Below are 13,570 nucleotides of genomic sequence, written 5' to 3'. Positions count from 1 at the left end.
AGCAGGCCTCAGTCTGGAAGGGTGAGTGAGGTGGGAGCAGTCACTGCCTCCCTCTTACCTTAGGAGTCACGGGGCGTTGAAATACACCAATGGTGGGGCACCTGGGTGCCTCAGTCGGTTAAGCGTCCGACTCTTGATTTTGGCTCGGGTCCTGATCTCAAGGTTCGTGAGATCAAGCCCCGTGTCAGGCTCAGTGCTGATAGCGCTGATCCTGCTTGGAATTCTCTCCCTGTCTCTGCCCCTCCCCCACTCTCTCGCTCGCTTGCACTCTCCCTCTCTCAAAATAAGTTAACATTAAAAAAAAGAAAAGATGGGGCGCCTGGGTGGCTCAGTCGGTTAAGCGTCCGACTTCGGCTCAGGTCATGATCTCACAGTCTGTGGGTTCGAGCCCCGCATCGGGCTCTGTGCTGACAGCTCAGAGCCTGGAGCCTGCTTCGGATTCTGTGTCTCCCTCTCTCTCTGCCCCTCCCCTGCTCTCTCTCTGTCGCAAAAAAAAAAAAAAAAAAAAAAAAATTAAGAAAAGAAAAAGAAATACACCCGTGGCTGACTGGATGGTTTAAGAAAGAACTTCCCAGGGCTGCTCTCCAATGGAATGGGCTGATGCTGCCTGTTGCACTGCTCCCAGGACAGTGACTGTCCAGAACAGTCAATTCCATGACAGAGACCGGGGACCAGTATGAGGTATATTGTTACAGCAGGGACTCCTGCACTTGAGGTATAGCCGACTTAGTAGTGCTTTTCTTTCCAGTAGGTCTGGACCCGTGGTGCCTTGTCTTTTCAGCTTTGCCAAATCAACATTGCAGAGGAAACCATTACTTTAAAAAAAAAAAAGTTTAATGGAAACGTCTTTGCTTAATGAAACTTGCCTCCACTTAGGGAAAGCCCTTTAATTCAGACCTTTTTAAGCCTTGACTTTTTTTTCCTCTTCTTTCTGTCAATTGGCCTCATAAATATTCATTAAGGACTGACTCAAAATAAGAGTTACTCTGAAAATCTTTCCTAAGCCTTTCAGTTTTGCTTTCTTGTAACAAGTAATTATTTGAATATCATCTCTGGTCAGTTATATTATGGTAGAAACTAGTGAGCAGTTGGTATTTGGAATCTTTAAATTTAATCAGGATTTGAGAAATCATGGGATCTGATAAGAAGGAATAGAAATTTTCTTAAAAAATTTTTTTAAATTTATTTCTTTTTGAGAGAGGGAAGGGGCAGAGAGAGATGCTGATAGCAGCAAGCCAGATGTGGGGCTCAAAGTCGCAAACCGTGAGATCGTGACCTGAGCTGAAGTCAGACACTCAATCGACTAAGCCACCCAGGAGCCCCAGGAATAGACTTTTTTTTTAATGTTTGTTTATTTTGAGAGAGAGAAAGAGCACCAGCAGAAGCGGGGCAGAGAGAAAGGGAGAGACAGAATCCCAAGTAGTCAGCACCGAGCCCGACCCAGGGCTCGAGCCCAGGAACTCTGAGATCATGACCTAAGCTGAAACCCAACAGTCCCAACACTTAACTGTCTGAGCCACCCATTTTCTATTAATTTCTATTTCTATTTCTGGATGTTTTCTATTTATTGTACGTCCCAAGTAACTCCCTTTCTTGGAGCTCAAACTTCAAACCATTGTCCTTATCTTGTGTCCCCCAGCTGAGAAGGGCAGAAGCCAGGGCTGAGCTGGAAATACAGAGTCTACAGCCTGGACCATGAAGTACCATGCAATATGAATAGCAAACAGGGCTTACAAATGGGTAGGAACAGGAGTGGCCCCCTTCAACTCCAGACACATGTTTGAGGGAGACCTGCTGTCCGTGGGAGAGGCCTCTGCCAGGCTCTTCAGCCATAGTGAAATGCCTGCTAAGCAGTGGCGGGTCTGAGGACACAGCCTGGTGCTTCCCTGGCTTCCCGCTGGCTTCCCTGTGGACTGTGTAGTGAAACAGCCACCAGTTTTGTCCCCACATGGGCACCTTTTGTTCTTTTGCCTCTTTTCCCCTTGTGCCAAAAAGACCTTTTCTTCAACCAATGCCTGCTTTTCTCCCGCTGACAGGCAGATAATAATGGTCTCATCTCAGGTTTTTCAGCTAGAATGAGAAATCCCCAGAGCTGAGCCCTGAAGCCCCCTTTTTTTGGTGTGTTTTCCGGGGAAGTTAGAGTCTAGCTTTAGGCCACTAAGATGGTCTGGATCCTGGGAAAGTCACTTAACCTTTCTGAGCCTCAGTCCCCTCGAATAGGACATTGCAGAACCTAGGAGACATTTGAGACGTAGCACCAAGCACAGTGTGGAACAGGTGTTTGGTAAGTCATAGCAGCTGTCATGATTGTTGGCGATCACTAATTTATACAGACTTTAATCAAGCTGCCAGTCTGGACTCTTGTTTTATTCTTTATTATACCAGACTTTCACTGTGAAAAAGGAAGTCTGCCTGCCTGTATATGATGACCTGTGCTTAGGACCCAGAAAGGTTGAGGGGGTGAGGGTGTTGTACTTCTTTATTGGTAGTTATTCACCCTTGTCATTTGTTGGTGACAGCAGGGGAGAGGGCTCTCACATGATTGAAAACCAGTAATGGCAGGAACAGAATAAGGCTTTTTGAAAGTTTCGTTTCTAGTTTTAGTATTTTTGTTGTTTTCAAAGATGAAAATAGAGCAACTAAAATATTAGAATTTGCACTTGACCCTGTGGGTGACACCTCCAAGGTTAGTGTTTGTCTTTCGGAGCTGTGGTAACACAGACTTCATGCTCCTGAAGGTCTCTGCCCTGAGAGGATTTGATTGCCTGGGCTTTCGGGGGATCTGAGAACAGCTCTGTGGCTGCCTTTTCAAGCCTGTTAAGAGTGCTCTTAGCCTATCTGTACTGAACTCTAAGTAATTTCCAGTCACTGGGGCTGGAGCTGCTGCCTTCTGCCTCCCATTTAATCTCTGACTCCTGGATCTTGGTCTCCAGGCCCCAGTCCCTCTCCTGGCCTCGTCCCCAAGCCCTGCTCACGCCCACTTTAGAGCCTCTCCCAGGCCATTTCCCTCCTGTCCCTTGAGCCATATATCATCTTTAGAGTCAAGCTAGTTGCTCAACTGATTTTGAATATGAGCAATGACACTTGGTCTATAGTAGTGGTTCTCAACTTTGGCTACACAATAGAATCACCTGGGAGCTTAAAAACAAACAAACAAACAAAAATCCAGTGACTGGCTCTCATCCCCAGAGGTCAGATTTAATTGCTCTGAGCTGTGACATGGGCATCTGCATTTAAAAAAAAAAAAATTTTTTTTAATCTTTATTTTTGAGAGAGAGAGAGACAGTACAACTGGGGGAGGAACAGAGAGAGAGGGAGACATAGAATCCGAAGCAGGTTCCAGGCTCCAAGCTGTCAGCACAGAGCCCAATGCAGGGGTTGAACTCACAAACCACGAGTTCTTGACCTGAGCCAAAGTTGCTTAACTGACTGAGCCACCCAGGCGCCCCATGGGCGTCTGGACTTTTTAAAGCCCTCCCAGGTGATTCCATGTAAAGCCAGGGTTGAGAACCACTGGGCTAAGAACTCATTCAGTCCCCAAGCTGAGTGTATTCTAATAATAGCTCTATTTGCTCCCCAAGTGACTTGTATACCACAGCGTTTTAAATAGCTCATGTGAGTATAAAAACATCAGAGTAGCTGTTTCCACCTCGTGTTAATTTGATAGATTTGGGGAAAGGATATAGTACAGTTTTTTTTGAAAATTGAATTCCTAGAGTGCCTCTGGGCTCACGTGATGGCTGTACCAGCAACTGGCATGTGCCGGGCACCGTGCCGAATACTTCGTGATATCAGCACGGTCATTAGCCCATGTTCATCTTCAACCCCACCAGTAAGTTTCAGTTTCCCCCTCTCTGATTAATGAGGATCCTGAAATCCAGAGAGGCTCACTCGCTTGCTCAGGGCTGAACAGGAAGCCCAGGCACATCTGGTGCCAAAGCTTCACTGGTCCCTTGGGAAGGAGCACCTTACCTAAATAACTTCCCTGGAAATAAAGGTGTCCCAGCATTAGCTTTGGGGTTGAACTCTTTTTGAATTGGATTGCATTCATTTGTGTATCAAGAGCTTGCATAAATTTGATTGCATGCTCACTCCCAAGTTGCCTGTATATATCCAAGATTAGGAGCCCATTTCACAAATTAGTTTTCTTTGTGCATTCAGCAGACATTACTTCCGAGAAGCATCTTGTTTCTAGCACCTAGCCTAATAGAAGCTACCCGGTTTTTACTTAGTGTAATACTAATACTTCTTGGAGGTAGTGCTCTCCCCATTTTGCAGAAAGGGGAGCTGGGGTACCAACTATTAGTTATCTATGAAGTATTAGTAATAGCTACCACTAAATGAGTACTTCCCAAGTGCCAGGCTCTGTGCTCAGCTCGTTACATCCTCTGTGATGATCCTCATTTTACAGATAAGGAAACTGAGACCAAAAAAGGTGGAGCTACTTGCCCAGAGTGGCATAGTTAGTAATCAAGTGCCACATTGCTTTGCTTTTTGTTTTTTAACTTCTTATGAGCAAAATTGCAAGACGCAGACTTCATTTTCTCTCCTGGGTTAGCCTGGCCAGCCTCTGCTGTGTATGTAATGGCATTTGGACAACCATGTCTGGAATAAACCACTGAAGCATAAACTGGCTTTTCTTTCCGTGTGTCGAATGGCCATTTAATAGCTATTGTGAAACAAAGAATTTTCTGCCAACCTTGAATATCACACGGAGGTCAAACAGGCTCTAAATATTCCTTCTCCAGCCATCCCAATACGAGGCTGCTTTGGTATAAACAACCCCTGAAGGTCAGAACCGGCTCCTGGAGCAGTTTCACACTCCATCTGCCTCTGAGCTCTGCTGTTTTCCAGCTCTGGGTTAAGGACAAGACCCTTGTCACTGCTGCTGGGGCTTCTCTATCGTACAGGCACAAAACACCCAGGATAGAAACCCACCTCCCCTTCTTGCCGATTACAAATATACCACCTTATCCTCTCCCTCTGCGAGTAAACACACACTTGATATCTTCTGATTTGTTAATTACATGCACAAACGTGCGATTCTGTAAGAGGAAGTCCAGGCACAAAGAGGTTGGCAGTGCGGTGAGTGATGGAGGGAGTGTCAAGGAGAATGAAGTACCCGGTCGCCTGTGTCAGGGCAGCAGGTCGCTGAGTGCAAACCTTTTTTTGTAAATGTTGTTTATCCCCCTACAGGGCATACAAAACCATTGAGGATGATGACCTGAAGTTTCCCCTTATATATGGAGAAGGCAAGAAGGTAGGCATGTGCACTTCCCCCGGACTGAGAGAGCAAGGCTCTGTCTCTGCATAGCCCGTGGCAGTCTCTGTGTTCCACTCAGCAGCCTGTGATTTTATGGCCTTGACAGCTTGGAAGAATGTCGCCTTCCATCATCCTGCAGGCCTCCTGTCTCGAGGGTCTCCAAGGAGTGGCAGGGCTGGGGGAGGGGGAGGGGAGCGGGGAGCACAAGGGACCGAAGTCACTTTTGTGAAGATAACATTCTCCTTCTCACATCTCTTTTCCATAACGTCTTACGGTGTTTAAACATGACCACATCCACAAACGTTATCTCTTTGTATTTCTGACACCAAGCCACGAGGCAGGCAGAGCCGGCAGTAGAATATCCATTTGGGAGCAGAGGCAGCTGAGGGTCTGAGGTGCAAGCCGCTCAGGCAGCCACACAGCCAGCCAGGGGTGGTAGGACACGTGGAGCCATGGTCGTCTACCTGCTTCTAGAGGTCTCCCACGCCACCATGGGAGTTCAGACTGCAAGGCTGGTGCTCCATTTGCCCCAGGCAAGGGGACCCAAAGCTTCACTTTGATGGAGCTCAGGGACCAGAGCCCAGGCTGAGCTAGCTAGCAAGGAGCGTTCGCCACGCACTCCCAGGGCCCCGGTCGGAACCACACCCTCAGCAGCAGGCACACTGTGGAGAAGGAAGGCTGTCCGCCTTGGTCCGTGAGTAGAGTGAGGCTGGAGGAGGTGGCCGTCCTGGACTGGGGATGAGGAAGCTTTGAAACGGTTTCCCAGTGAGAACAAACTGCTTCTGAGGCACTGCCTTCTTCCTCTGAGCACAAATACACTTCACCTCTGTGCTGAGAGCTCCAGTTAGACGTGAAAAATGGTTCACATTAATTTTTTTTTTTCAACGTTTATTTATTTTTGGGACAGAGAGAGACAGAGCATGAGCGGGGGAGGGGCAGAGAGAGAGGGAGACACAGAATCGGAAACAGGCTCCAGACTCTGAGCCATCAGCCCAGAGCCCGACGCGGGGCTCGAACTCACGGACTGTGAGATCGTGACCTGGCTGAAGTCAGACGCTTAACCGACTGCTCCACCCAGGCGCCCCGAAAAATGGTTCACATTAAAAAGAAACTTCCACTGAATTTTTCCAGACTCGATAGGATTTTTTTTTTTTTTTTTTGAGGATGAAGTGACTCCTCATGAAAACCGAAGGATGCCTTCACAGGCAGGTGTGGGCATATGTGCCTGTGTGTGCATGGGCATCCAGCCGCACACGTGTGAGAGAGCACGCAGGTTTTGGTTTGTGGCTCAGGGTAGGAATGATGTCAGTACAAGGAGACGTTTCATGGAGGGGAGTGAAACATGAACATCGATTCATACAGGGACCAGTTTTCAAACGAACTTTCCCTGTTCATGGAAATGGACCACCTTCCACCTCACCATCCCTGGTTGAGAATCACGACAGGAAAGGATTCTGTTCCTGATAGTGTGCACCTTTCAGTAGGATGGGTACCGTGAATGCACATCTCTCAGCCCAGTGACCTGTGCCTGCAGCTACGGCTCTTTGTGGGGCTGAGATTCTCAGTATGACCCTGCTACACCCAGCGAGTTCCAGGAAGCTAAGAGCCACCTCCTAGTATCTTTGTATCCCTAGTATCTGCCCAGCCCGGTACCTGACAATAAATGCATCAGTATTGAATAAAGTTGTCAGTTATGTGCAGTATACTGGCCTCCATACCAAAGGACAATGGACTAATGTGTTCTTAGAAGATAATCAGAATAAGATTTAAGCGAGCAGGGGCTTTCCCCCTTAAGCCGATGTTCCTTTCACCAGGACATCATGTTCCTGAAGCATTTCAGTTAATTAGGGCTTGACAGCTCTGTGATAGGCAGCTGGCAAGTTCTGTCATTGTACCTGATGGCCTATTTAAAAGCTGCTGTGGCTCCAGTCTGTCCCAGACTTGCTCCATAGTAAAGCAGCACAAGATCCCTGTCAGCGGACTCTTGAGAAATCGTTACAGCTGTAACCTGTCAGTTCCATCTAGATCCTTTGCAGGGGTTTTGTCTTTCCAGTCTGCATACACCTACCCAAAAGCTCCAGAATACTTTCACTGCCGTAACTTTTCATTTTATTTCTGCCAATGCTTTTAAAGATTTGTGTGGGTAACACCTACATGCTTTGTAAACAAGTTCAGTAACTAGCAGAAACATCAGATTTCTTTAGACTAAAACGCCCACCTGTGCTTTTGCAGCCAGAGAAGCTGCCATTGCAGTGGGGAGAGCGGAGGGGCCTCAAGGGACTCTGAATTTTCGAATTCAGGGTTGAACACTTCTTAGCTAGGAGGGAGCCAGCCGATCCAGCTCCCCAGCGGGGCAGAGAGTTTCTCCTGCAGCCCACCTGACCAGAGGACCCCAGGCTTCACATCACGTGTCTGCATTTTACCCCCTCTGATTTGTGCCTTTAAAAAAATAAATCATGCTTTCATTTCCACTTAAACCTGCCCATCTACTGCTCCAAAACCTACTCCAAAATCCATAGCCTTTTTGGGAAGACAGGATGAAGATGATGGCAATACGGTAGATTGTAATGTTTCTTAGCGTTTGTACGTTAATGTCATTACCCAGACAGTAGAGTGAGGATTCACGCCCGTGTCTCCCCATGAAACGACACTGGATATATTATTGACGATCCAAGCATTAGGCCATTGGCCTCCATTCTACCGAGAATGACTTTCATTCCATCCCTCTGTTTGCCCATCCCAATGCTGCCCATCCTTCTGCTCAAAAATGTAGGGCCACCACCTCCAGGAAATCTTCTCAGCAGAATTTTTACTTCCTCTGAATTCATATAACCCATGGCTTATGTGTCTTTCAGCCCTTGGCCATATTTTACATATTGTTAGACACGCACCTCTTATCTCCCTTTGCAAGGTCCTTTATAGTAGGTACAAGTCCTTAGACATTTGTGCCCCACAGCATGGTGTCTGTACATAGTAGGTGCTCAGGAAATGTTTGGGTAGATCAGATCTGTGGCATCCCAGGAGATAAAAGGCTGACTGTGCAGCCATTAGTAAAATAGTATTATTTCCTTAAAGCATTCAGAAAACTGTTCATTTATTATTCGGAAAGCACAGGTGATGAGGTCTCAACCCTGAGGTCTCTTTGTACTTATAAGAAAGTGACATTTTGTTCCTCTCTACCCAGAGGGACTTGGTTGGGGATGTTATGCAGGACAGGTGACAGAGCTGCAAAGCGTTTCTTTTCTGTACCATAAAGCATAATATATGAGCTTGGGCCGGGGGGAGGGAGGGTGAGCTGCCTCTGCTTTTTTTTTTTTTTTTTTTTTAAATCTTTTACTAGTGCCTGTCAGGGACTAGAGACATGGCAGATATACTTGTAGGGTGGGTGTATCCCAGACGGACGGATGGATGGACAGATCGTGTTGGATTTGATTTGAGCTGATTTCAGGGGCTGTAGACATCCCACATGTGTTGATTTAGTTTACTGGCTGCCCTTCCAGCCTCTACAAAAGAAAGCCAAAAAGAGACAGCAGCAACCCATTAAACTTAAGATAATCAGTAGAAAAACCACTCCTTAAGTACATAAGTGACCTTGGCGAGCCCTTCTTTGGAAACAGCTACCCACGTTAAGTTAGGAGCAGGAGGCCTGGAGAGGGACCGAATGAACTGGAAAACTAATGCATCTCTCTTGGAGTGTGGCAGCCACATTGTGACAGGAATGCTTTCTCTGTATGAGTGTTTCTGATGACCCTCTGCTTATACTCCTAGGCCCGAGTAATGGCAACTATTGGAGTGACCAGGGGACTTGGGGACCATGACCTGAAGGTGCATGACTCCAACATCTACATAAAACCATTCCTGTCTTCAGCTCCAGAGGTACTACATGGGGTTTTTGTTTCTATTTTGTGCAAATATTTTCTACATGATTCCTCCCATGACTTGCACCCCATACCCAGACAGTAGCCACCTTTCGTCACGTGTGCTTCTGCAGTGTTTCTTTGTCCCACTCCATCCTCACTCTGACTGTCCTGCTCCATACCCTCCTCACTTCCTGCCCAGGTGGTTGTTGCATAGCCACCGAGTGGCATTTCCTGCCTCCTCGATCCATCCCACGTATTGTCGTCAGGCCAAGTTTCCTAAACAGGCATTCTGACCCGTTTGCTCAGAAACTATATCCCGGGGCTATGAGAATGAAGCCCAGACTCCGATGGTTGGCACTCAAGGCTTATTATAATTTGTCTGACTTTCTAGACCAAAAATTTGATCTTTGTTCCCCCCCAAACTTGCCAGAAAGAACTTGCTGTGTCCTTTCTGCACATGGCCTTCAGTTTCCCACAGTTGCTTAAACTATTCCTTCTGACTAGAATGTCTTTCCTCCCATCTGCAAACATCCAAATTCTTTTTTTCTCTAGGGTTTAACACATGCTTCTCCTGTGGAGACTTCCTGATTTCTCCCTCCCCCATCCAGAAATAATGTCTGTCTCTATACTGAGACACATAAAGCAGCTACCTTTTAAGACATTTCCACTCTCTGCTTTTATATCATACTTGTTCACATATATACTTTATCCCCTCATAGATTTTAATTGCCTGCAGAACTTGTATCATTCAGCTGATGTTTAGAGAAGTTAACTGAAAAACAGGTTGTCATATCTTTCGTTAAAAGATTTTTTTTTCCGGGGCGCCTGGATGACTCAGTCAAGCATCCGACTTGGGCTCAGGTCATGATCTCGTGGTTTGTGAGTTCGAGCCCCACATCGGGCTCTGTGCTGACGGCTCACAGCCTGGAGCCTGCAGCCTGCTTCGGATTCTGTGTCTCCTTTTCTTTCTGCCCCTCCCTTGCTCACACTCTGTGTGTGTGTGTGTGTGTGTGTGTCTCAAAAATAAACATTGAAAAAAAATTTTTTTCCCCTCACCTGAAACTGTTAAAAAAGAAACCCAAAAAACCAACAACACATTTTTCTTATGATATGGGAAACATCCAGTTTTGTTTCAGGGTATATCTTTAGAAAACATTTTGCTTTTGTAAGTTACAGAGAAATCTAAGTAATAGTAGGTTAAGGCTCTATTCTTTTCACATAACAAGGAGGCTGGAGTTTGGTGGCTACTACTGTTTGGTGCATCACCTCCAGCGTGCCAGGGCAGGCATCTCTGCTTCCCTGACTTTTCCTTCATGGTTGCAAGATGGTGAATGTGAGCTGCAAGCAGCTTTGAGCATAACATCTTCAGGCAAGGCAGGAAGAGAGGGGGCAGGCGGCCTGTCTGTCTTCACTTGTATCTCGTTGGCCAGAACTGTGTCACATGACCTCCCCTTGCTGCAAGGAAGGTTGAAGGAGAGAGCTTTGACTTTCCAAGGGTTACAATAAAGGGGAGCCAGGGAGAGGTGAGTCGGGGACCAGTGGTGTTTGCATTCTGTGCAATTACCTGTTAAAGCAACGCCTTGCATCAGAAATGCCCAGAATGTTTAGATATGGCTCCATCTGCATGTTCTTCCCAAGGGTAGGTGTTGTTTTACTTTTTAATTTTTTTAATGTTTATTTATTTGAGAGTGGAGGCGGGGGAGAGAGAGAGAGAGAATGAATGGGCAAGGGAGGGGTAGAGAGAGAGGGAGACATTCAATCTGAAAGCAGGCTCCAGGCTCTGAGCTGTCAGCACAGAGCCCAACGTGGGTGGGGCTTGAACTCACGAACCACAAGATCATGACCTGAGCCGAGGTCAGATACTCAACCAACTGAGCCACCCAGGAGCCCTGGTAGGTGCTGTTTTACTGAAGCCTTTTTGTTGTTGTTGTTGGAGGAAACCAAAACCCACTCAAGCTAATTCAAAAGAGGAGGTGTTTGTTGCAATATTATTAGAAGAGATGTTTGTGGCGTCCACAGGAAGAACCGTTAATAGCCAGCCTTTATGGGAGAGTGGTTCTGGAATCAAGGCACCCCTGGAGAGCCTCAGCAATAGGCTGAGGGCATGTCACCTTCATGAGGGTGTTCTGCCCTTAACGTGGCCAATCAAGTTCCATGTGTCTCTGCTACCAGTCAACTCAGCTTCTCACTCTTGATGACAGATTACCAGAGAGGAATCTCATTGACTCGACTAATTTTTTTAATGTTTGTTTATTTTTGAGAGAGAGAGAGAGAGAAATGTGTGTGAGGGGGAGGGGCAGAGAGAGAGGGAGACCGAGAATCCCAAGCAGGCTCCTCACTGTTAGTGCAGAGCCCGACTTGGGGCTGAAACCCACAAACTGAGATCATGACATGAGACGAAACCAAAAGTCAGACACTCAACTGACTGAGCCACCCAGGCGCCCCATCGACTCACTTTTTATACCAGGTCATGAGTGACTTCCCAGCCTATAAATCACCCCTTCACGTTGTCTTCTCCAGAGCCATGGGCAGAAACAGCCACCGACATCCACCCCTTTGGCAGGGCTGTGAGCAAGGGGGTGGTTCGTTTAGAGTCTTTATTGCTGAGGCTGGCACTCAAGATACATCTAGCCACAGGAGGTTAGGAAGCCACTGAGGGGGGTATCTCCAATAAATATAAGCCGTGGAAGATACACCCATTTCCTGATATCACCCAGGATTTCACGTGAGGTCAGCCTGGTGGAAATAATAATGACCATTTGTCAAGAACCCATAGATGTCTGTCTTTTAGTCCTCACACCAATTCTGTATGATGAGGACCAGAATCCAAGGCGTCACTGAAGTGTCCAAGGCGTCACTGAAGCTAGTGGGATCCCTGACCCCTCTATTCTGGCCAACACCAGGATCCATGAATTATTGCTGGAGGAAATAATTTCCTCTGCCGGCCAGAGGAAAACAGTAAATACTAGACTCATGGATTCTATATTTTCCCCCTTGAGAGAGAGGCACTCATCGGACATATTAATGGCGCCATCACCTTTTTCTTTGCAAAAGGGACAAATGAAGTATGACTCATGTTCTTGGGGGGGGGGGCAGGGGGATCCTCAGGGACCACTAAATAATCACGTTGCTTCTTTTTTTTTTATTTTTTTTTAACGTTTTATTTATTTTTGAGACAGAGACAGAGCATGAACAGGGGAGGGGCAGAGAGAGAGGGAGACACAGAATCGGAAACAGGCTCCAGGCTCTGAGCGGTCAGCACAGAGCCCGACGCGGGGCTTGAACTCAAGGACCGCGAGATCATGACCTGAGCTGAAGTTGGCCGCTTAACCGACTGAGCCACCCAGGTGCCCCTCACGTTGCTTCTTAAAGCAGAGTGAAAACCTCCTTCTCACCCACTTCCACAGATACCTATGCTTTCTAGATAAAGTGAGAAGCTTGGTTTGGTTTGAAGGAGAATGATTTCTATGCAGATTATAGATCTCTAATCGTTCTGTTACCATGGCTTCAAAAAAGAGGCTGTAGGTTTAAAACTTGGGCATGCATGGAAGACTGCCTGCGGACTGATGAAAACTCCCGGTTGGTTGATCAGAAACCTCATGTCCCTTATCTAGAGTGATGCTGGTTTGCAGGGCATTGGGTTGAATGGTTCCACCTTGGTGAGGGATTGGGCAGGTGGGCATGTTTGAAAGGAAACCGGCCACCTCTGGAAAAATGTAAGTGCTCTTAGAAAAGTTGTAGAGTTCGCTAAAATGTCGTTTTTATAATAACAGTAACATCTATTAACTTCTTAGTCTGGGCCAGACAACTTACTGTGTGTTTTACACACAGTATCTCATTTAATCCTCCACAACAACCCTATGGGGTACATATGATTAGTGTGCCCATTTTACACATTGGTAAATCGCGATGCAAGGAAGTGAAATAACTCCCCCAAGGTTGTACAGTTATTAAGTAACAAGATGGTACCAGGTCAGTCTAATTTGATGCAGGTCTGTAGGGGAGAGAAGCTGAGTTCAAAGGCATTTCTTTGGACAGTGTCCAAGGGACCCTCTGAGTCAAGGTTCAAGGGTCTCTGAAGAGAATCTTTGTCCTGGGACCTAAGTGGCTCAAGTTTCTCAAAGAAACACTACTGGCCTTGGACTGAAATTGTAGAAAATGATGGCGTAGTGGAGAAAGTCATTGGGACAGACAGTAATAGCCTTTAGCGTGCCAACCTGGGCCAGACAGAATTGTGCAAAATAAGATTGTGCACGTATAATTTAGCTTAATGGGTATGTAGTGTAGATCCCAAGATTCCTTTGCACGAGATTAAAATCGTTGTACGTTTTAAATGCTTCCAGATGGAGGGGCCTTAGCCAGAACCACGAACGGGGAGGGGGAGCTTAGGGGGAAGGGGCGGAGCATCTGGAGTCAGCTACCATGGAGAAGTGTGGAAGGCCGACAC

General features: G+C 46.8%; 1 protein-coding gene across 4 annotated transcripts in view; it reads left to right on the top strand.

Moving 5' to 3' along the window:
• Positions 1–13,570, top strand: part of PPM1H (protein phosphatase, Mg2+/Mn2+ dependent 1H) — a 264,703-nt gene that overhangs the window by 213,163 nt on the left and 37,970 nt on the right. For all 4 annotated transcript variants that reach the window (XM_045464965.1, XM_045464964.1, XM_045464966.1 and 1 more), the window contains exons 7-8: positions 5,197–5,260; positions 9,032–9,139. In XM_045464965.1, coding sequence (XP_045320921.1) covers positions 5,197–5,260; positions 9,032–9,139 — 172 coding nt within the window. The remainder of the gene's footprint in view (positions 1–5,196; positions 5,261–9,031; positions 9,140–13,570) is intronic.

This window comes from Leopardus geoffroyi, chromosome B4 (assembly GCF_018350155.1).
Source record: "Leopardus geoffroyi isolate Oge1 chromosome B4, O.geoffroyi_Oge1_pat1.0, whole genome shotgun sequence".
Taxonomy (NCBI): Eukaryota; Metazoa; Chordata; class Mammalia; order Carnivora; family Felidae; genus Leopardus; species Leopardus geoffroyi.
This window is presented reverse-complemented; position numbering and strand designations above follow the sequence as displayed.